Below are 23,888 nucleotides of genomic sequence, written 5' to 3'. Positions count from 1 at the left end.
CCCATGGACCACAAGTTGTTAGATTCAATTCCCTGCCGTGTTATTTAGTTGATCTTAGCCAGGGCAGCAGTCAGGAAGCTATAGTTGTCCTCAGCATCCTGCTGGCAAAGGTTAGGGTCCCTGCTCCTAACCACTATCCAGTAACCACAAAAAAAAAACGGCGTGCGAGAATATTGAGCAAGGACAGGATCAGATTCAGGGTGTGACGCCACATGTTGCTGCACAGCCTGCCAATACTCACCAGCTCGGCTCACACAAGGGATGATGTCTTGGACAAGCTACCAGACGGTGCGCAGCAACGCGGGATCGTACAAGGGTACAAATTTGAATAAGTATTCTTGTCTGACTTACTTCCTCTCTGCGCTGTCGCTCCCGCTCTTCCTCCAGTTTCTGAAGAGGTGGCACAGAGTTGGATTGCTGCCCCCATGTGGTGGAAGAAGGGATCTGATGAAGAAACAACAGTTTAGTCTTATCCTGCGACATGTACAACAGCATGAGTCTAGCACCGATGCCAAGTTTCGTTTTAGGATTCTATTCTATGGGCCTCGTCGTAGAATATACAAATTACTGCAATCGTTTCAAACTACATGCAAGTTTCAGCCACTGGTCTTCCTCGGAAACCAGCAAAACTGCACAGTATTTTACTTACAAGTAAAAGGCACTAAGATCACAATTCTCCTCCAAGCTGCAGCGGTTAATTAATAAAAATTTAGTTTGTAAATACAGCCAGAGCAAACCACTGATCTCTGCCAAGCCCAACATCTTCAGGCAGACAAAACAGGAAAAAGTGCTTGCTCTTGTCCACTTACAGCATGGCACTTTTTTTTCAAAAATTCATTCTCAGGATGCTGGCATTTATTGCCCATCCCTAGTTGTCCTGCGAAGGTGATGTTGGGTTGCCACCTTGAACCACTGGTCGCTGTTTGATACAACTACGGTGCTTGCTAGGCCACTTCAGAGGACAGTTAAGAGTCAACCACGTCAGTGTGGGATTGGAGTCACATATAGGCCACACACAGGTACAGGAGGAGGCCATGCAGCCCCTCAAGCCTGCTCCACCTTTCAATTAAGATAACGGCTGATCTGTAAATCCCATTTACCTGCCTTTGCTCCATATCCCTCGATACTCTTACCCAATAAAAACCTATCGATCTTAGTCTTGAAAATTTCATTTGACCCCCAGCATCCAGAGCCTTTTGGAGGAGCAAGTTCAAGATTTCTACTACCCTTTGTGAGAAAAAGGTCCTGGCTCCAATTTTAAGATTATGCCCACTTGTTCTGGATTCCCGCACAGGAGGAAACAGTTTCTCTATCCACCCTATCGAATTCCTTAATCATTTCAAATACCTCAATTAGATCACCCCCTCAACTTTCTAAACTCAAGGGAATACAAGCCAAATTTATACAACCTGTCCTCACAATGTAACCCTTTAAGTCCCGATATAATTCTGGTAAATCTGTGCTGTACTCCTTCCAAAGCCAATACATCTTTCCTGAGGTTCGGTGCCCAAAACTGAACGCAATACTTCAGAAAGGGACTGACCAAGGCTCTGTGGTGCTGAAGCATAACTTCCTCCCCTTTGTATTCCAGCCCCCTTGAGAAAAAGGCCAACTTTCCATTAGTCGTCTTGATTACTTTTTATACATGTGCACTAGATTTTAGTGATGTGTGCACATGGACACCTAAATCATTTTGCTTCACCACAACTCCTGGTCTCTCACCATTAATATTTTGATTGGTCTCAGATCCAGTGAATTACCTCACACTTCCCCATAATGAACTCTAGTTTTGTCCACTGACTTAGTCTATGTAACTTCCTGCTCCCATCCACACAACTTACTGTGCCGCCTAACTTAATGTCATCTGGAAATTTGGATATACAACTCATTATTGCTGTATCCAAGTCATTAATATATAGGGTGGAAAGCAGAGGCTCCAGTATAGATCCCTGGCGAACACCACTCATCACATCCTGACAATCAGAACAAACCTATATCCCTAATCTCTGTCCACCAATCCCAACCAATTACCTACCTGTGTCACAAGATTACCCCCAATTCCATGCGCTCTCATCTCTCAGGACAGCTGCCAAGAAGCCAGGCACTGCCCCATACAAAGAGGAAAAAAAAAAACACAGGCTTTTAATAGGACCCTTTCCCTTGCTGTACTTAAGCTGGGATAGCCCTACCCTCTAACTGCATCTCCTTGTCTTCTGAAGAGCAAAAGAGAGAGCAGTGCTTAATCTCAGTTTGCTCAGAATCCCAATATAGATCCCTGTGAATGGAGGCCCCAGGCCACTGTAACAGCAAATCTGTAAATGGCCCCAGGTAAAGGACAGCTGTTCTTCAAAAGGCCTCTGAGTGCAAGTATCATTAACACTAGGTTGAGACGTGCCAAACTCGTATCACTTAAGAGCATGCAGCCAGCAGGGAGATATTTATCTAGTCAGTCTGACCTGAATCAAATCCAGGACACAAGTACACAGTAAGCACCCAGTTACATAAGCTTTTGACAAACTCGAGAGGCAATGACACGTGAGCAATACCTTTATGTGTGCTAACTGCTGCTGCTGCTGCAAGCGCCTCAGTGCCTCCTGCTGCTGCCTGTGTCGCAGCATCTCCTGTTGCCGCTGAAGCTGCAAATCCATCTCTTTGCGTTTCCTTTCCTCCTCCTCGGCGAGCCTGCGCCTTGCCTCTTCCTCCAGCTGGCGCCTGCTCTCCTCTTCCTCCAGCCACCGCCGGGTTTCATCTTGTTGCCGCCGATCTTTCTCCTGGAAAAACAGACAGGACTCGCAACAGGTCGATATCGTAACTGGCCAGCCTGGCAGTAGGTTAACGGGAGATACTGTAAAGGAGACTATGCACTTGGGGTAAAGTATTTAACCTCAAAGATCTCTCTGCCACACAATGTTTCCTTTGCAAGTATAGTGCAATATCCTCCATCATTGAGAGGACTCTTCCCATCCCCACCAAATGAAAAATCGAAACTGACAGATAGTCATTATGGTACATGGAGCAGGTGAAGGCTGCCCCAACCTCTCGCAATGGAAAGGTAGACATTTTATGTACAATAGACAATAGAAGTGTTATGTACTTGGCTAAAGAAAACATGTAGCAAAGCACGAGTCTGCACGAAGCCTCGTCCTGTGAAAACTCTGGAGTGTGACTGGGCTGTGGATAATGGGTGTGCGGGTCAGAGGTTTTGCTGCATTTCAGAGTTACGGGGCTCCCCCCAATTTAATGACTGTAGCCTCCATTTTCTCAGTCTCTGTGGAGCATTTTCTGAGCGTAATGGATAAGCTCAACAGGGGCTTGGGGGGGAGGGGCCCACAATTGATTAGACACTTTCGGTTGGAGGTGGATGAATGAGGGGCTCCAGAGAATTGTAAATTAATATGTACAAGTCAAGCTTTCATAAAATGGAAAACCCCTCTGCGAAGGGGGGAGGGGAGCTGCTTTTCTTTATAGTTCCATGTTTTGCATAACCAGTTTCAATTAAGCGACCTCCATTAAATGTAACTGGGGTAGAGAGGGACCTTCCTATTCTACCCTCACCCCTGCATCATTACATCTACAAAAAATGCTCCAAGTCTGCAGACAACGAACGAATAACGTGAATAAAATTCACCATAACTGCTCCACAACAGTCACGCCAATTTCTCGCAGAGTGGCGGGAAATTCAGTTTTGGAGGAAGCATTGCAGCTTGTATGAAAGTTAGTCACCTCTCCCCGTGGGAAGTCTCAAATTTGGGATGTGGTCCATATGCAGGGCACGCCAGAATCACATCAGTGTAATTATTACACCAATCTACCGCTATAATCTTCCTGGAAGCACAAAGGAAGATGGTAGTGGTTGTTGGAGACCAATCATTTCTGGCCCAGGCTGCAGTGTGTACCATCCACAGGATGCACTGCAGCAACTCGAAGGCTTCTTCAACAGCACCTCCCAAACCCGTGACCTCTATCACCTAGAAGGACCAGGGCAGCAGGCGCACGGGAACAACACCACCTGCACGTTCCCCTCCAAGTCACACTGTCCCAACTTGGAAATATATCGCCGTTCCTTCATCGTCGCTGGATCAAAATCCTGGAACTCCCTACCTAACAGCACTGTGGGAGAACCTTCACCACACGGACTGCAGCGGTTCAAGAAGGCGGCTCACCACCACCTTCTCAAGGGCAATTAGGGATGGGCAATAAACGCCGGCCTTGCCAACGACAGACATCCCATGAATGAATAATAAAAAAAAATGCAATGCTAGTCCAGAGGACGGGGAAGAGCAAAGGGGTGGGGGCAGATAATTACCACATCTCAGATTATGTTGAAAAATTGTCACGAGCGGTGAAGTTGTACAACAATCACACCAAAAACCAAATGGCGCTTTGGAATATGACCATTCCAATGTGAATATCTGTCAAAGGGTTTGCATTAGTGAATACACAGTTTGTTTTGGTGCAAGCCCCACACACAGTCAGGGTCGGTTAAGGTACAGCAAATCACCTGTTTTCTGAGGATATCCTCCATCTGCCGCCTTTCTTCCTCGTCGCGTCGCCTCAGAGCTTCCTCTTGTCTGCGATCCTCCTCCTCTCTGAGGCGCCGGGCAGCCTCCTCCTGCTCCCTCTGAAATCGGACCACCTCTTCCTGGAAAGAAAAAGGCCAGGTTATTTCAGGCTGTGGTTCAGTGAGTCAGCTCAGGCTTCAGCCCAAGAACTTGGCCTCCCCAGCCCCTCCCTGTGCCAAAATGCAGAAATGAAACAGCAACACGCTGGTCTAGTTCAGTAGAGCACTAGTGCGTTGGGCAGTAGAACCTAGACAGACAAGCCCAATTTCCTTACATAGTGAAGTGAAATAAGAGAGACCGGGGCTAAGGAGAGTGGAGGGGGAAGAAAACCCCTATCTGAGCCAACAGAGCTGCTCGTGGTCTCTTTCTGCTGGCTACAGAGCAGCAGAGCCTTAACTGAAATGACGCCCAAGGAGACGACAAATGGAGAAATTGAAAGGAAAAGTATCTTAAAAAAAAATAGCACCTTGAAGTCCAGCATTACCGACAGGGTGCACCACAGCAACTCGACAAGCTTTATTTAACAGCACCACTTAGCCCCACGGCCTCCACCATCGAGGGGGGCAAGACAGCAATATCGTGGCACCAGCAACCCCCCCGCCCCAAGTCACACACCATCCTGACTTGGAATTATATTCCCATTCCTTCATCGGCACTTGATCCCGGGAATTCCCTCCCAAACACCAGTGTGGGAGCACAGTCAGCACAAGGAATGCAGCGGTTGAAAGAGAAGGTACCACCACCACTTACGGATGGGCAATAAAGGCAGCCTTGCGTCACCCACATCCCAAGAAGAATTTTTTTTTTTGTTTGAAGTACAATTCCAGAGACTTTTCCCAATCGCCCCACTCCCCTCCAACTCCAAAAATGTTCCTCTCTTCGAGGATGCCAACTCGGGTGGGGGCACAGTTCCACAGGCACCCAGCAGCCCTCTGAATACTTCACCCCAAGCGGCTATTCTTGATGAGCAAGCTTAGACGGTGAGTGTTGGCAGGCCATTCGACCACGGAAGCACTGCAGCCAAGTCCAACCCTGTCCTCACTCGACACCCAAATGCGCACTTTCCAGCAGGAGTCGATGACTAGCAACCAGGAGTTCGAGCCCCACCCGGGTGCTCCCTTCTCCAACCCAGGCACGTGGAGGCCAATAATACGTCGACAACGCAGCTCAGAACAGCTAACGGTGCAAGACAGGCACACAAACGTGGGGCCATTCTGGTCTACGTAGCTTTATACCACACTACACTATATATTAAATCACTGGGGAGTTGGAACAATTGCAGATTGCTTATGTCCTGCCTGGGAGGTAAACATTTCACCAATCCATAGACCAACTGACCTATAAAAGAAACCCATGTGAAACTCATGGGGCTCGAGAGTGGGTAAACGTGATACAACGACAGAGGGACAAATTACCTGCTTCCTCCGAGTAAGCTCATCCTCATCCCTTCGCTTACGTTCTTCTTCTTGCCACCGGATTTCATCCTGCCGTTTTCTGTCATCTTCTTCCCTTTTGACCCTGAGTTCTACGTCTCTTCGCTCCTGCTTTAGCTGAACAAGCAACACTTCTGTTACCCAAGACAATTTGGGGAGCGGTTGCGTTCATCAACACAAATCCCAGAGCCCGGGAGCACCTTCACCCTGAAAGGATCACAAAATGTGGCGGCAGAGACTATCCACACTGTACACTTCACCCACCACCCCCACTCCCCCCGGCTGAACTTACACTACACCTGCACAACCTGGAGGACGGGGAGGGGAGACGACCTCCAAGGTCTCACTCTGTATTGCTCTGGAGTCTGACTCTGACTCCAGATTTACAATACAACTTTCGTGCAAAGTGGAAACTGCTGTGATATAAATATAGCCTCGATGGCCTGCTACGGGTCAATGAAGGATGCCTGGGGGAAGGAGGAGGGGAGGGGGGGGAAAAGTAAAGAGGGAAAAAAGCTTTTATGTTGCCAGACAATCCAACGCGCTCAAAAAACAAGCATGGCCGGACATTTTTAAGACGGGGCAATGTCTCTGAGCATGACTGTCTAAAAGCTGGATGATTCCTTTAAAGTTAGTTATTCCCCACCCCAACCCCAGAATGAAGAATCTGGATGTGGGTGCACACAACACATTTACCGTTTACATCAGTCTTGTTATTTTTCTATGGAACCTTGCACAAACTTCATCCTTTTACTAATAATGTTTTTACAAAGCAATTGTTACGCTGCAGTTTAATTCAAAAGTCAGATTAAGTATGTGTAAAGACATTTAATGCAGCAATTAGTTCCCTGGACAGCTAAATTGTAAAGTCAGTGGTTAACAGCTACAGACCAGAAGGCCCCACGTCCAATCCCCAGTCTCAGCCCGTGTGGTGGTAGGGATGCCACAGATGGCCGCAGCACGATTAGGTTGAGGTGGTGAAAAATCCACCAGAGCTCCTGCACCTGATCACTACCCAGCGAGCCTTGCTGGAAAGCGCATGTGTGGGGACCACGATCTGGCTCGGCTGTGGTGTCCCCCATGATGAATGTGCCGCCGACACTAACTGTCTGGGATCGTGCGTGAGGAACAGACACAAATAAGGTACCAAAAGACGCTGGCGTCCCTGGAAATATACTACTGCAACAGTCAGCATACACGACGGGGGTGACAAGGGGAAGAGTCCTCTTAATGATGGAGGATATTGGTGGGTTCCACTATACTGGCAAAGAAACCATTGTGTGGCAGAGATCTTTGGGTTAAATACTTACCCCAGGCACGTAGTCGCCTTTACAGTATCCCCCATTAACCTATTGCTAGGCCGGCCAGTTATGAAAGGAGGGGAGAACATTTTCCAGGGAAACAAATCAGTGCAATGCTTTAATCTATATCAGGTTTGACATGACCAATATGAACTGCTCGAATTTCATACAGCTTAGTATATCTGAACCCATTATATTAGAGCCGTTTAATAGATTCCAGCCATATAATATTCTAAACTTATGTAACGATTTCCAAACTTGTTCTGCATGGGGAGGCCCCTGCAAACACTGACACTCAGAGATCCCCACAAATATGGAGACTCACTGGGACCCCGTGCAGATTTCTGAAAGACATTTGACAGTTGCGCAAAGGAAGAGAGCTTTACTGCAGAAAATATTTAATATACAGCAACAGAAATAACGTGTAGTAAGTCAACAAATACAGAAATTTGATAACCTCGCAGACCCCTGGGAAAATGACTCTCACCCCTACGGTCCAGGGACCCCATTTTGAAAACCTACATGACGTTAGTACAAATACATTCCATTACTGCTGTAAAATATCCCCATATTAAAACAGGGCAAATCCATTCTGTGGAATGGCCAAAACAACACAATTGTCTTACTTTTGTAGCTTTCTCTCGTTCTAGCTTTTGAATTTGTTCCAGTAGTGGACCCTGAGATGCTGAATCCCACAAACTACCTGCTTCACATCCTAGAACAGAAAGTGCACACCTTTTAAAAAAAAATCCCACAGAATCTCTAAATTAACAATTTCTAAATTACCACTATTTCACACAAGTTAATCAAAAGCAAGTTTTTGGGTGACCCCCCCCGCTTCCTCTCTGACTTAGATATGTGACCCATACAGTGGGCAAAAGTTTATCCTGTTCCATCACTGCCATGCACCATCCTGAAACAGCCACACTCACGTGAACACAGTGGAACAGGATCCTTCCCCTTTGCCGTTTAGAAAGGAGCAAAGTGCTTGATCTAGGCCACATGGCATTAGTAGTCGACTGCTCCACAAATACCAGCGAGCTCTCTATGGGAAACCATGATACAAAGCTTTTCTTGATGAAAAGCTGGGGGTGGAGGGGGGGGGGGGGAAAAGAGGGGCAGCGGCTGCCTGCGCACGAGGACTGTACCCCAGCAAGAGACTGTGCCCACAGAAAAGCCGAGAAAATTTGGGGAGCGAGAGGGAGGAGGCATTTTACAAAGCACCACTGCAAAGTGTAACACGTGTCGCCTGACAGACTTCGACATGTCCATATTAATCCAATATTAGTACATTTAATACCCGTACTGACAATCATCCAACAAGTCAGTCCATCACATCATTTTTAAGTCGCTGAACTTCAGTCTATGTAGCAGCAATCTGAAGCAATTGCGGCTTGAAACTACTTGAAGCACCAGGCATCACCAGAGCGGGTCCTCACCTGAGGGCTGTGAAGCGGAGGTCGGGAGGTCCCAGAGGGACCCTGTTTCGGGCACTGACATAGATCTGTTGATAGGAGGAATCAAATTTTGCTCTGCACACCTGGGGGAAAAAAGTGGGGGAGATCTTCAGTGCTTCCTGATTTTTTTTTCTGGGGGAGGAGGAGGGGGTGGTCACTATATAAATATAACAAACAGTACTAAAAAAAAATGTCTATTCCAAACAATTCTGAGCGGCAATACTAAGTGAGATGGGCCACTATTTTAAGTTGACTGAGTAAATCAAATTTGGTTTCATTACACAGAAATCTGGGATTGCATTCCGGAAGGTCGGGTTGCTGCCATGCCCAAGCAGCATTTAAAGGGACGCTCCTTCCTGGGTCTAATTTAAAGAATCGTCCCCCCATTCATTTACCAGGCTTTAAGTACCCTAAAAATTGATCCCGAGAAAATTCTGCGTATTATGTAGAGCCAAGCATACCTCACGGTCATGGAATAAAAATACAAGGAATGCACAACAGGCCAATTGGGATCTAAAGATAAAGCTGAGAACTTCAGGAGCCCCGTTCAAGACCCTCTTGTTTACCTGCTGTGCATTTCCAGCAGCTTGTTTTTTTAAATTTCAGATTTTCAGTGTTTGCCATTTTCTTTTTATCCCTATCACGAGGTGCCTTTCTCCAGTTGTGCCGAAATTTGAACACAGTGGCATCACGCAGACCGCCGATGGTGTGGGCAGATGGTGTCAGTGTTGATCTTCGTATGGTTACCAGAAGCGCTGGTGGCCCAGTGACTACTCTCCCACTCATATCCCTTCATGTGCATTGATGCGATGAAAATCCCAAGTGGCCACGAAGAACATAACAGGCACAGGCAGCAATTTTTTTTTTTTACAGTAGTCGCCTCTCAGTTCCACCTCTTCCAAAACATCCCAGAGTAATACAAAAGTATAATCCTGCATTAGAATAGTATACGCAGATCCCACCATGACCAGCTCTTCACTTGGGAGATTGGGAGCTGAAATGCACATTTGTTCAATTTTCCCCTTTGCTGGAGTGTGAGATCTCTACCACGTATCAAGCGATGCACCAGAACGTAGCCTTGTACCCACAATTTCCCCTGCATGGCAAGTTCTTATTGGGAAGATCATCAGGCAGAGATGTGAAATTGGGGCTCCGCGGTCGCCCTTCATCAGTGGACTGCTCACAATGGTCTACTGATACGAGTGAAGGGGAACGAAACCTTAAGTCAATGCTGGGACAGGAACTTCTGGCGTAAAGTGTACTCTGACTAGGTGCCAAATCAAGCTACATAAACATTCAATTTGGGTTGATGGATGAAGAGTAACACACAAGCAGTTTAAAGCACATCTGCTCAAGTGGGAATTCCTGCTACATCATACTGGTTTCGGTGCAGTAAATGCATTTAACTCTAAATGTACCACCTTTTATTTAATCTTTTGTTTATATAAAGAAAACAGCTCTACTGCATTTATTTATCAGCGTAGAACACATAAGGGAGTAACTTCATTACCTGGATTTGAGGGCCTGGATCTGCTGCAGGAACAGCACAAGTTGCTGCTGTTGTTGGGGTGTCATGTTCGCCTTCTGCTGCAGTGCACACTGCACAAGCTGTTGCCGGCTACAAAAACAAGGAGAGGCTTTAGAATTTTTTCTTCGATTGTTACATGTTCATTTTTGTGCTCAAGGTGGTTGTTCCACTCCCTGGAACCCTTTCCCATTTTGGGCACCCAGCGTCATTACAAGATCAGGAATACATGCAGGGTGAAGCTCCCTCAACTCTGCTCACATTGCGCATCAGCCCCAATCTCAAAAGAGCACCCCTTACTGCACCAGTGAGATATTTTTCCCCTTTTCCCATCCCTAGCTATCTTGTGTCATGGCCTCTGAATGGGATTACCAATCAGTGCTGAATTAGAGGAAACTATGTGCTTTGGGCCTGTACCCACCAGGAAGGGGATGGGGACTGCCCAAGACAAGTTCAACTTAAAACTGCACAACTCCCTGCCCTTAAGCACATAATTCAACTGCAGACCCCATTAACATAGACCCAGAGTTGAATGGTTGGAATCTTTTTGGGGATGGAGAAAGGTTGCGTAGTGTCATGGTCATGGTGTTGGATCAGGAGTCCAGAGTTCAAATCCCGCTGTGGGAAGTGTGAAATTGAATTCAATAAATCTGGTAAATACGTGGGCTGGCACCAGAAAAATAAACGGCCATGAAAGCTGCTGGTTTGTTGTAATAACCCAACTGCTTCACTATTATCCTTCAGGGATGGGATCCTACCACCCCTACTCGGACTGGCCTACATGCAGCTCCAGTCCCAAAATATTTGGTTGATTCTTAACGCTCTCTGAAGTAGCGTCGACCATAAGAAGGCATCACAGCTGAGCCAGATTTCCAGAGGCGCACTTTCCATTAAGTTGATACTTGCCCAATGACCGTTATTGAGTCAAACACCCAAAGGTAAGGAGAAAAATAACTGGTCATATGCCTGACCTAGTAAAGGCAGCTGAAAATGTGATGTCTAAACAGAAAATGCTGGAAATATGTAGCACCTTCTGACAAAGAACCTACACCTGAAACACAGAACCATCTTTTCTCTTTACAGATGCTGATGAACCAGTCATAATTTGTTATTTCAGATCTTCCAATGCAGGAGCACTATAGCGTGTAATACACAATGTATTGGAAACATAGGAACAGGAGTAGGCCATTCAGCCCCTTGTGCCTGCTCTGCCATTTAATAAGATCATGGCTGATCTGTGATCTAACTCCATATACCTGCCTTTGGCCCATATCCCTGAATACCTTTGATTGCCAAAAAGCTATCTATTTCAGATTTAAATTTAGCAATTGAGCTAGTATCAATTGCCGTTTGCAGAAGAGAGTTCCAAACTTCTACCACCCTTTGTGTGTAGAAATGTTTTCTAATCTCACTCCTGAAAGGTCTGGCTCTAATTTTTAGACTGTGCCCCCTGCTCCTAAAATCTCCAACCAGCGGAAATAGTTTCTCTCTATCCACCCTATCTGTTCCCCTTAATATCTTATAAACTTCGATCAGATCACCCCTCAACCTTCGAAACTCCAGAGAATACGACCCCAATTTGTGTAATCTCTCCTTGTAACTTAACCCTTGAAGTCCGGGTATCATTCTAGTAAACCTACGCTGCACTCCCTCCAAGGCCAATATGTCCTTCCGAAGGTGCGGTGCCCAGAACTGCTCACAGTACTCCAGGTGCGGTCTAACCAGGGTTTTGTATAGCTGCAGCATAACTTCTGCCCCCTTGTACTCTAGTCCTCTAGATATAAAGGCCAGCATTCCAGTAGCCTTCTTGATTATTTTCTGTACCTGTTCATGACACTTCAATGATCTATGTACCTAAACTCCTATGTCCCTTTGGACATCCACTGTTTTTAACTTTTTACCATTTAGAAAGTACCCTGTTCTATCCTTTTTTGATCCAAAGTGGATGACCTCACATTTGTCTACACTGAATTCCATTTGCCACAGTTTTGCCCATTCACCTAATCTATCAACATCACTTTGTAATTTTATGTTTTCATCCACACTGCTTACAATGCCACCAATCTTTGTGTCATCGGCAAACTTAGATATGAGACTTTCTATGCCTTCATCTAAGTCGTTAATAAATATTGTGAATAATTGAGGCCCCAAAACACATCCCTGCGGGACTCCACTAGTCACATCCTGCCAATGTGAGTACCTACCCATTATCCCTACTCTGTCGCCTTTCGCTCAGCCAACTTCCTAACCAAGTCCGTACTTTTCCCTCGATTCCATGGGCTTCTATCTTAGCTAACAGTCTCTTATGTGGGACCTTATCAAATGCCTTCTGGAAGTCCATATAAATAACATCCATTGACATTCCCCTGTCCACTCCTTTAGTCACCTCTTCAAAAAATTCAATCAGGTTTGTCAGGCACAACCTACCTTTCACAAATCCATTGGGAACCTGGGTTCAGATCCAGGCCAAACTGCTGAGATTAAAGTCTCCTCTTTCCCAGCAACACAAGGCCCTGAGTGAACCCAGATCCTAATGATAGTTGGCTCACAGCACACATCTCTGCCCCCTAATTTGGAAACAGTTAGCAATCTCGGAGACCACAAAAGCGACTAGTGGGGTAAGTCAAGAGACTGCAGTGGTGCAGTACGGGGCGCCTTTCTCAAGTTGGGAGTCGAGGCATATCATTGGGGTAGTGTAGACTGAACTTTACCCCATGATGTGCCTGAGAGTAGTAAATGCCAGCAATGGGTGCAAAAACGTGTTCCATTTCCCAGCACCAAGACCATTCATCTTGACCAGCACAAGGATTCACAAAAGAAAAAAAAGTTGGATTGAAGGCTGCAGAGCACAGCAACTCGTTATTTTTTATGTAGCGACGGCAATCAGAGTTTCAACTTGGACCAGGAATCAATCCATTGTGCCCCATCAGTACGACACCACCTGGGGAGAGCAGGCAGTAGGCCACGGAGACCAAATGTAGCAGCTGAAACGGTGTCCTGGCGGAGTCCGGCTCAGTACAGATCATGGATCAAGCTAGTACCTTCTGGTACACGTGGCTCGGAGATCACACCAGGTAGTGCGTGCCGCAATAAGGCGTCCGGAATTGAGGAATTATTTTAATGCAATCGTTTGGCATCACTTAATGCACAATGTTTTTTTTTGGGGGGGGGGGGGGGCGGGGATCAGTAATAAAAGAAATACTGCAGGTCTGTGTACGCCTGTAGAGCTCACAATATTTTTTTTTACCTGTTTATGAGCTGAACAAACTGCTGGTACTGAAGCTGATGATATAGGGCAGCTGCCAACTCCCGCTGCTTTTTCAGTCTCCCCTGGTCCATATCGCCCTACCAAGACCAAACAAAGTCCATTTGAAAAAAAAAATCTGAGTTCTCTATACTTTCGAAGAAACATGTGCTCTGTAAACCAATTCTGCAAATAGACTGCTCGGTCACCTTTACATTTAGGTTTTAACCACAGGCAAATATTTGAACTGGTTAATCTTGTGAGACACCTGTGAAATGCAGATAGGGAAAAAAATAAAATGAAAAAATGGCAGAAAATATTAAATGCTGACATTTTTTAAATTAAAAGAAAGTGATTTTATTTTAACCATCAGCAGCTCACCCACTTATTGGCCAATTGGGAGTTGAGAGGATGGGGGAGAAGGGGGGAGAGACAGGGAGTCATTGTGTTAGCTCATTCTGTGAAGTCCAGTGTGGGGCAGACTGGACTTCTGTTCGCTCCAAGCTGGAGTGTTGCCTAGGCATAGCCCACAGAGACACTCACCTCACTGAGTCACCAGACACTGGCACCAGCAACAATGGAGTTGGTTCGATTTGCTCGTCATCCTTCGACATGGAAATAGCAAGGGGCAGACAATTTTTTTTTCAAGATACATCTACGATTTTAGTTTAAGAGTCTCGGGTAACACTGCCTGCCACATACTGACGTCTAATTTTACAGCCAACGTGCGCCTCCTACCTGCTGACACAAAGTAGCATTTTCAGCAGGGCTGTGAGGAGACCACAATTCCACTTGTCCGTTCTCTTGGTTGCTTGGTTGGTGGTTTACAGAATAAGGGACAAGCTGTCAAGAAAGGGAGGTTAAGGACCCCAAAAAAATTTTATTCTTAATTTAACTCCTAGTGGAAAGAATGCAATGGTCAAGTGGCAACCTAAAACGACAATCGACTACCAAAAGCAGTGGTAAGTGGTTAAAATGAGAATTATGGTGGCGCAGGATTTGGGTGCTTTAACACATCGCACCACAGATCTGGACAGAGGACCGTCATTCCTCCATGGGAGGTGCTAACCATCGGCCACACACTTGCCAAGGGGAGAGGAGAAAGAAAAGTAAAATGGGAGGATAGCTCGTTACATACTTGCCTCCTACTCAAAGAGCACCACTGCAGGGGACCAGGGGCAACACTCTGGCCGAGCTGGGGGACGGGTGCCTGATTCAAAAGAATAAAAGGAGATGGGGAAACGGGCAGAAAAGAAAAAAAAAAGGGGAGGAATTAAAAATGTTAACCTACTCACAAATATTTTGCTGGGCATGTTACTTAATGATTTTTTAAAACTCTACATTTCAATCCAGTCTGATTTGTCAACAAGTCTGAGAATAACAAGCTCTGTGAAATCTGAGGCCTGCTGTATATGTGAAGCCAACAAGCCAAACCACTGCGATAATCAGAATTAGTGGTTCGCCACAACTTCAGTATTTAAGTGCAAGCTATATCAGAATTAATTCCCCAATCTAAACTGCTCCACAAATTAATGGTATTTTAATAGTTTAAAAAGTAAAAGGGGAAAAAAAAGATGCTGCTTTAGCAAATGGAGTCAATGAGTACATTGACAAAAGAGTAACAACCCCCCACCCCTCGCCTCCTCAAAATACCAGTCACTCAATCAAATTCACAGCTGCTTCGCCACAGAATCCCATCTCCCACTCAAGTAGCACAGCAGACACGAGCATGCTGTTGGGAAGGACAGCTTCCTTTGCTCCTACCCCTACCATTAGAAAATGAACAATCCACTTGATAAAGAGGGGGAAAAATTCACACATAGGCTTCTGTTTCACTATCTAGCACTGGTACCAGTCAAACTAGAAACCACTTCACTCCACATACACGTTTCTGTACTTAAAGGCAACTTTAAAAGCAGCGTGGCTTCCAGTTGACGGCGACATTGGACCATGGTGCACAACAGTGCGGAATCAGAGGTCGTGGGCTCAAGTCTGCACTCCACTCTTTTCGCGATGACAGCCACTGCCCGAGGAGGCCGCAGCATCACCTGGGAACTGGATAGGGCTGCTGGCAGATCACCATCACACATGTACTGGTCACCAAGGGTCTGAAAGCTGGCTACCCATCCCCTCAGTACCAGAGACTCAGGATCTTGATTAGGAATTTCAGCAAGGCGCCCCCCACCCCCATCCATTCACCGCCTTGGTCAGCCATTCGGAACGAGGCACAACAGCACCCACCGAGCATGGTGCATCTGCATATCAAGAGGCTGCAGGTTGGAAGAAGTCTGCAATCACAAATTACGCATGTGGAGAAATGAACTCAATTCAGTGCGGTGAGGGAGGAATCAAAGAAAAAGCAGGAAGGGTGTGCTGATGTGTGTTAGCCAAGCTCTTCTCTCCCTCAAGCCAGTTACAAGGCAACCTTACAGAATATGGGTGTTCACATACACTCGCACACAAACAACTAAAGGTGTGTGCACGACGTGTTGGGGATGTTGAAGGGAAGAAAATAGCAAATACAAAACGTAACAAACTGCAGACATTTGAATAATCTCGCTGCACCCTCACCGAGGAGCAATTAAGCCTGGAGTATAATGTTTGGTTTACTTACCAGCAATGGTGGAGGAGAGGGTCCAGGAGCAAAAGGTACTCTTCCCCACATTTTAATTACATCTCCCAGAGGCTGGAAACCCTCATCACAACCCCGTTTGACCAGCAGGGACATGGGGAAATATCCAGCTTGGAACCAGTCAGCCATTTCCTGCGTCGTGAATGGACCTTAAAAAAAAAATCAACATTAAAAAGTTATTTTCAGCTTTCGTGATTGCTTAGTTGGCAAAAAGAACAAGTAGTTGGAGGAGCGCAGAAATCGCAGGAGGGTTGTAGGACTGGAGGAAGTTAGAGAGATAGGGAGGGGAGAAGCCATGGAGGGATTTGCAAACAAGGATGAGCATTTTAAAGTCAAGGCGATTCTGGGCCGGGAGCCAATGTAGGTCAGAAAGCACAGAAGTGATGGGTGAACGGGACTTGGTGCAAGTTAGGATACGGGCAGCAGAGTTTTGGATGAGCTCAAGTTTATGGAGGGTGGAAGATGGGAGGCCGGCCAAGAGAACATTGAAATAGTCAAGTCTGGAGGTAACAAAGGCATGGATGAGAGTTTCAGCAGCAGATGAGCTGAGGCAGGGGCGGAGGCGGGCGATGTTACATAGGTGGAAGTAGGTGGTCTTGGCAGCTTAAATTATGTGATTAAGTCCTGGAGTGTGGCTTGAACCCATGATCTGATGCAGATGCCAATGTACTACCACTGGCTAAAGTATCAGCCTTGGCTCAGAGTTCCCACTCCTGATCATTATCCAGTGATGCTACCAGAAAATGTGTGCTTGCATTACAGGGTTTTGGGGGGGGGGGGGCAGGGCGGGGATTTTTAAGAGTTGACACAATCAGGTTCATCTGCGACACAAACCACCCTACACTGCTGAGCAACAGGACCTAGGCACTTTCGTGAATGGTACTGGAAGGCTGCCATCTGCAGAAATGCTTTCAGGAAGGCAGGGGAGGGGACATTTTTCTTGTCCCTTGGAGTTATCCTGTATCACAGTAGGGGAAAATAATCCAGCTCAGGGGTTGGTTCGGCTGGCATGCTGTTTTCCAGTTGCTGATGGCACTCAATATTGTGCAAGTAGGTAGAGACTGATGGCAACCCCATCAAGTTACCCTCCCTCAATGTGATGGGAGCCCTGCATAGTAATCAAGAGCAGAGTTTTCTCCCTACCTTTGCCCAGAAGCTTTGATGCCAAATAAAATGACGCCATGCCTGTCCTGGGCGAGGTCAGCTAACTCAGCACAGGCTGGGAAACGGACTTACGACTTTCTGATCTGTGTGGTTTAGCACTTCTCAAAGTGATGACCTAGTGACTCGAAAGCACCCACGGTAAGGAGGCCAGTGCTCCACCCAATTCTCCTTGTATACGTGTCAGCCGTGGCTCAGTGGTAGCGCTCTTGCCTCAGAGTCAGAAGGTCGTGGGTTCAAATCCCACTCCAGGGACTTGAGCACATAATCCAGGCTGAGGGAGTGCTTCACTGTCAGAGGCGCCGTCTTTTGGATTGAGACGTTAACACGTCTGCCCTCACAGGCGGACGTAGAACATCCCATGGCACTATTCGAGGAAGAGCAGGGAAGTTCTTCCTGGTGCCCTGGCCAATTTTTATCCCTCAACCAACATCACAAACAAAAAAAGTGATTATCTGGTCATTATCACATTGCTGTTTGTGAGATCTTGCTGTGAGCAAATTGACTGCCTGTTTCCTACATTACAACAGTGACTACACTTCAATAGCATTTCAGTGGCTGTAAAGCGCTTTGGGAAGCGGAGGTCATGAAAGCATGAAAGGCGCAATATAAACGCAAGTCTTTCTTTTTACATTACACTTCAATTGTGGCGTCAGCTTACCTTGGATCTCTGCCTGTGGATCCTTGTAGAACCATTTCATGGCTGCCTCGTGCGAGAGGGGCAAGGCAGCAGCAGCTCTGCTCCTCTGATCCTGCATCATCTCCACAAACCGCTCATCGTCCAACGAGTTGTCGTGTAGAGATGCGACCATTTTTTCAGCTTCCTGTGTCACAGAGACCACAAGGTGGGAAAGAGCATGAAAAATCACGACATGGTGGAACTGAACACTCATTCTGCCGTTTGAGCACCGCCCTTTCTTTTAAAATATTAAAAAAAGGAACAACTTTCAAGGAGGGAGGAAAGGACGGTGCCCCCCATCCCCAAGAAGAAGCCATTGAGGTATGATCCGAGTTAGAAAGCTTTGGTAATCCTCCAAAAAAACAGTATATGCGTCACCCACTCACAAGTTAAACCTTAGAGGGTCCAGATTTGAGAGAGACAGTTTTAACGTAAAATATCACCTAAAATTTTTAACTTTAGAATCATAGAATGATACGGGACAGAAGGAGGCCATTCGGTCCATCGTGCCTGTGCCGGTTCTTTCAAAGAGCTATCCAATGAGTCCCACTCCCCTGCACTTTCCCCATAGCCCTGCAAATTTCTCCTTTTCAAGTATTTATCCAATTCCCTTTGGAAAGTTACTATTGAACCTGCTTGCACCGCCCTTTCAGACAGCGCATTCCAGATCATTCCAGATCATAACAATTCACTGCGTAAACGTTTTTTTAAAATGTCACCTCTGGTTCTTTTGCCGATTACCTTAAGTCTGTGTCCTCTGGTTACCAACCCTTCTGCCACTGGAAACAGTTTCTCCTTATTTACTCTGTCAAAACCCTTCATGATTTTGAACACCTCTATTAAACCTCCCCTTAACCTTCTCTGCTCTAAGGAGAACAACCCCAGCTTCTCCAGTCTCTCCACATCACTTAAGTATCTCATCCCTGGCACCATTTGAGTAAATCTCCTCTGCACCCTCTCCAAGGCCTTGACATCCTCCCTAAAATGTGGTGCCCAGAATTGGCCACAATACTTCAGCTGGGGCCGAACCAGTGTTTTATAAAGGTTTTATAGAAAATGCCCAAGGGGAAAAGGGCAGCTTGCAATGTAGCAGCAGTTTCCAGATCAGGCGGATCCTAGATTTCCACCTCTGCAGGACAATCTGGCACGGCGAAGAAATATCCCCCGTGGAACAGAAGAGTGCCTACCTGTTCAAAACGTTTCATCCCTTCATCGTCGTCATTGTCCGCTGGTGTGAATTCAGCAGTGGTACTGGGATAAGGAGGAGAGGAGGAAGGCGAAGAGGACGACAAAGTGGACACTGTTGCTGGACTTAGCTGAGCAGGCTGGCCCAAATTCACAGCTTCTGCACAGGAAACAAAAAAAAGAGTTAAGAGCCAGAAAGTACATGTTGACAAAAACTCCTGAAATTCAGCCTTTTAAACTGACAATGTCGGGCAGCACCTCAGTATACTGCAGTGAAGCTGCAAAACCTGCTGCGTCGTAGAATGCGGCACTTCCAATCGAGCCTGTGATTCGCCATACGGTAAGTTTTCCAATCTCTGCAGTCCTACCTTAGAATGATGGCGAGGATAGGTCGGTATTACCCCACAGAGGGGGAAGGGAAATTGGAGATAAAAGCAGAAAATACTGGAATGTCACAGCATCCGAAGGGAAAAGGCAGTTAACACATTTCAGGTTTAGACCCTTCGTCAGAACCGGTTTTAACGAAGAATCCACACACAAAATGCTAACTGTCTTTTCTAGTTACTGACTGGCCCGGTTTTGTATTTCTCGTAATTTCTGCTTTTATTTCCAAATTCCCAGTTTTTTTCCCCCCATCTCAGGGGGAAATGAGAGGGCCAGTTAGCAAAGCCATTCTCAATCAGCCCCTGCAGCTGGTTAGATAATGACACTGGTAAAATCACATTTACAAAAACCTTTTTACAAACTGTTTTCCACCCACTTCTAGGTAACCACATCCTGTTCAGCAATCACCCACAGGAAAATAAAACTATTTTAAATGGCCGTTTGGATTTACTAAAACTTTCAACAAAAATATTCTCACTTACAAATGGGGAATTTAAAACAAAAAAAAAGCATTTTCTTTGGAACAGGGATCAAGCAACAGGTCCGCACGGAGAAGCATCTCGTCTCTGGGTCGGAGCGGTCTGGGTTCGAGGCCCACTCCAGGACTTGGCTGCATGCAGAATTAGGCAAACACTGCATTGCAGTGCTGAGGGAGCGCTGCATTGTTAGAGGTGCTAAAAAGTACCTTCTATCTGCCTCTTCCAGTGGATGTTAAATGTCCCAATGCTCCATTTTGATGAGGAGTCGGAAGTCATCCTTGTTCCCTGCCCCACATTACTCCCTTAACAAATGCTGCCAAATAGATTAACTGGTCACCTCACTGCTGCTGTGGGATGTTACTGGCTGCTGGGTTTGCCTACGTAACAGTCACTGCATGAAGCATTTCAGCAAAGTTATACGGTGCTATTTAAACACATACAAAATCACCACTTAATTTTCCACAAGGCACAGTCGGCTGTGCAATTATGAATTTGTGGGTAAGGAAGCTCAGTATATTTGAATAAATATTCAATTTTGGATATTGCAAAAAATTCTGAACACATCAAGTGACTCATTAAAAATAGAAATTTTACCTTCCCTGAGACTCCTTCCCAGGCCACAACATATTACCACCAGCACCCCAGGCCTGCTGTACAGTGCAGTAGGGGCCACAACATCAGACCAGCAAGAGCTGACCCAGTCAGTTGACAACAGGAAAACAGGTGCCTGGTTGGGGACCCTATACATCCAATTGCCTGTACACTTCCCAGGATCAGGCAACTGTACTTTAGCTCTCGAGAGGAGCAATGAGCCTCCCTGGGACACACAAGAGGTGTTCCCATTGACGACACCAGAAGCAGCCAAGCAGAAATAAGATTCGAAATGGCAGCTCTCCCAGGGAGATGAATGTTTAATATAACATTAATATCAAGCACATATATATTGTATGTATATATTATATAATTTTTTTCAATACATAAATGAAAGGGTACTCTGCATGCGAAGTACACGCTTGGGCATTCCTTCCCCCTGAAATGGTTATCAATCTTTGCACTCTTTAGATTGTTACATACACCAGAACCAGCTGATAATGCCAGAAATGAAAAATACTGCATTTGATTCAAATCTGAAGTAAAAAAACAGTAAATGCTGAACATACACAGATTAGATACTGACCCACTATTGCGCATTTCCAACATTGACTGCAAAAAAGCTCAATTTATAAAATTCCACACATTGCCTTTACATTGTGCATAAACACAAGTCAACGGTTAACTTCTAGTAATAATTAGATTTCCGTACCATCAGCAGCAGGTTTGCTCTGTCCCTGGGTATCTGATGCAGAATCTGCCACGTCAGGCTCAGCCCTCTGTACAACAGACTCACATTCTTCAGGTACCGCTAGAAACACCTCCTGGGCCTGAGACTCAGAGGGAGAGGACGACGAGCACGATGGAGAGATCTTGCCGTTGTACGCCTCAGTTGGCAGATCGGTTCTGTCTGTTGTGGATAAACAGGTTATTCAGGAGCAAGATCTTCAAGAGTGGTGGCTTATGGATTAATTTGAAGAGTTCCCCGCTTGGCATACTAGGTAAAAACACTGCCCAGGGTAGTTTCTGGTTATTGGCTGATTTCAGCCCCAAGTCTGTTGGCGTGTGGATGCTCACCGCCTCCAGGCTAGGGATGGGCTCCTCATCACCATCGAGTGACCCCTGCATGTGTGAACATTTGGGTGAAGACTGCTCAGCTGTGATGCCCTCCACAGTCAAATAGCCTGCCAATAATGTCTAGATGCATACGAACGGCCACTCGGAAAAGGTACGGGCAGTCAACCTACTGACCAACTTTCCCGCACCATAGAACTGCACTTAAACAGGAAAAGGGGCGTACAAGAGAGATTTGGGGAAGGAAAAAAAAATTAAAATAATGTGCTCACAAGGATGGTGGTTGTATCAAAGAGTCATAGCACTGTTCAGAGCAACCAGATGCAAAGGAAAACAATACCTTGCACTGCCACCAGATGCCCCAGCATACTTCATAACACTGGAATCTGATGCACAAGTCTATTGAATCAGCCTGCATTACAAACAGATTGCTCATGCATTTCTAGGCATCTCACTGGTAACCAATGTATTTATTGGTCACGTGGTTACCAGGGAAACCCCTTCTCCCACTCCAGGTCTCTCACTTACCCGAGTAGCATCAGTGCAAACCCCATTTGTGCTGCCACACTCCCAACTAGGTGGCCATGATGCTCAACCACCTGCACTTTTTCCCCCTCGCCCCCTCTCCCCCATGTGCCCATAGGTGTCACACCACCCAGGGAGGAGCAAGGAAAGGAAAAAAATTGCTGTAAAAACATTTAATGTTTGCTGTAGAATTCTAAGTGTCCTTCTGGTGCAATAGAATCTGATGCATATTGTTAGGGCAACACAAAAGGTGTTTCATTCTGGATTGAACCATGTCATATCTGATCTGGCAGTGGTTAATGCTGACAGTGGGTGTCTGAAATGGAGATGAAATAAGTATTAGTGCTCAGTTAACCTGCATCGCCGTTTTCCGTCCTATCGGACTCCTTATAAAATTCCATATCATATTCGTTTTCTGGTCGTTCGTCCAACTCATCCACTCCTCTGAAGTCCAGCTCCTGCTCTTCAGGAATTGGCTCCTTGGAACCTTTCTGTGTAAAGCACCAATTAAGAATCAGTTAGGAAAAACATAGGGCAGCACAATGACCGAACAGGTGGTTGGCAGGGAGCTACAAAGCAGTAATACGATGCGCTTTATCATTAGGGGTAGGGGGAGCATATCGAAATAATTAGCAGTCAGTTTAGTACAGTGATTTCCATATTTGGACTCTGATTTAACACTCAGTCCAAACATAGAAATCACTGCACTAAACTCACTGCTAATCATTTCTATCTGCTCTCCCCATCCCATCCCAAATGTTATGTAATTAGTTGGTAAACATACTGCTTGATGTGGCACTGAGCCTTATAGACCAGAAGGTCCCAGGTTCGATTCACAGTCTGCGTGGAGTTAGCTGATCTCAGCTAGGGCAGTGGAGATGCAACCATTAGCCTCAGTGCCTTGGACGAGAGGAGGGGGAAAAAAAATTAATTAACCAGGCTCCTGTGTGCATGCGTACACAGACAGACATTGGGTGGGGGCAGGATTGAGCTCAGCTGCAATGCCCGTCCACAATTAGCCAGCCAACATTCACTGTTTAGGGTCACATAGGAAGGATGGACACTTGGACACGGTGCTGGAGAGCACCCGTGGGGACTGTACCCCAGCAGGGGTCAGCACCTCCAGAAAAGCAGTGGGAAGATATTGTTGGAGAGAAATAGAATCACATTTTGTTAAAAAATCTCAGTAGGTTGAGAAAAAAATCCCTAATACACATCCACAGTAACGCTGCCCACATCACACTTCCATTCTCCTGCCCATCCCACTTGAGATACCAAACGTTTTGTACCTTTAATGACATGAAAGCTCCAGATGAATCAAACGTCCCCATTTCCTCTTCTGCATCTTCCAAGCACCATTCAGGCAAATTATCCTTCTCGTCTTCGTAGCTTCCGCTGCCCGTTCTGCCCCTCCTGTACGTACGCTCCTCGTCTCGTTCCCGGAAATCAAACTCAAACCTCCGTCGCCGCTGATCACTGTGGTCCCTCCAGCCTGCGGAGCGAGGACCGTCTGTAATGACGGAGAGGGGGTACAACTATCAGAGTACATGCCAGCCACGCAAGAGACAAAAACAGAAGATACATTATAAACAGAACCAAGACGGAGAAGATTAACTTTGCGCCCCACTTTAGGTGGTAAATACTAGGCTGCAAACT

General features: G+C 46.2%; 1 protein-coding gene across 12 annotated transcripts in view; it reads right to left on the bottom strand.

The window, feature by feature from the left end:
• Positions 1-23,888, bottom strand: part of LOC137302449 (GRB10-interacting GYF protein 2-like) — a 103,590-nt gene that overhangs the window by 18,702 nt on the left and 61,000 nt on the right. For 10 of the 12 annotated variants that reach the window (XM_067972123.1, XM_067972122.1, XM_067972128.1 and 7 more), the window contains 15 exons: positions 23,522-23,742; positions 22,588-22,723; positions 21,346-21,543; positions 19,182-19,339; positions 17,977-18,139; positions 16,137-16,303; positions 14,261-14,365; positions 13,526-13,623; positions 10,264-10,371; positions 8,736-8,836; positions 7,923-8,011; positions 5,978-6,112; positions 4,502-4,642; positions 2,547-2,771; positions 352-444 (listed from right to left, as the gene is read on the bottom strand). In XM_067972123.1, the coding sequence (XP_067828224.1) occupies positions 352-444; positions 2,547-2,771; positions 4,502-4,642; positions 5,978-6,112; positions 7,923-8,011; positions 8,736-8,836; positions 10,264-10,371; positions 13,526-13,623; positions 14,261-14,365; positions 16,137-16,303; positions 17,977-18,139; positions 19,182-19,339; positions 21,346-21,543; positions 22,588-22,723; positions 23,522-23,742 (2,138 nt within the window). The remainder of the gene's footprint in view (positions 1-351; positions 445-2,546; positions 2,772-4,501; positions 4,643-5,977; positions 6,113-7,922; positions 8,012-8,735; positions 8,837-10,263; positions 10,372-13,525; positions 13,624-14,260; positions 14,366-16,136; positions 16,304-17,976; positions 18,140-19,181; positions 19,340-21,345; positions 21,544-22,587; positions 22,724-23,521; positions 23,743-23,888) is intronic. The other 2 variants (XM_067972130.1, XM_067972133.1) reach the window with 1 other exon arrangement.

The sequence above is a fragment of the Heptranchias perlo genome, chromosome 35, assembly GCF_035084215.1.
Source record: "Heptranchias perlo isolate sHepPer1 chromosome 35, sHepPer1.hap1, whole genome shotgun sequence".
NCBI classification, from domain to species: domain Eukaryota; kingdom Metazoa; phylum Chordata; class Chondrichthyes; order Hexanchiformes; family Hexanchidae; genus Heptranchias; species Heptranchias perlo.
Note: the sequence above shows the minus strand (reverse complement) of the source record. Positions and strands in the feature narration are given on the sequence as shown.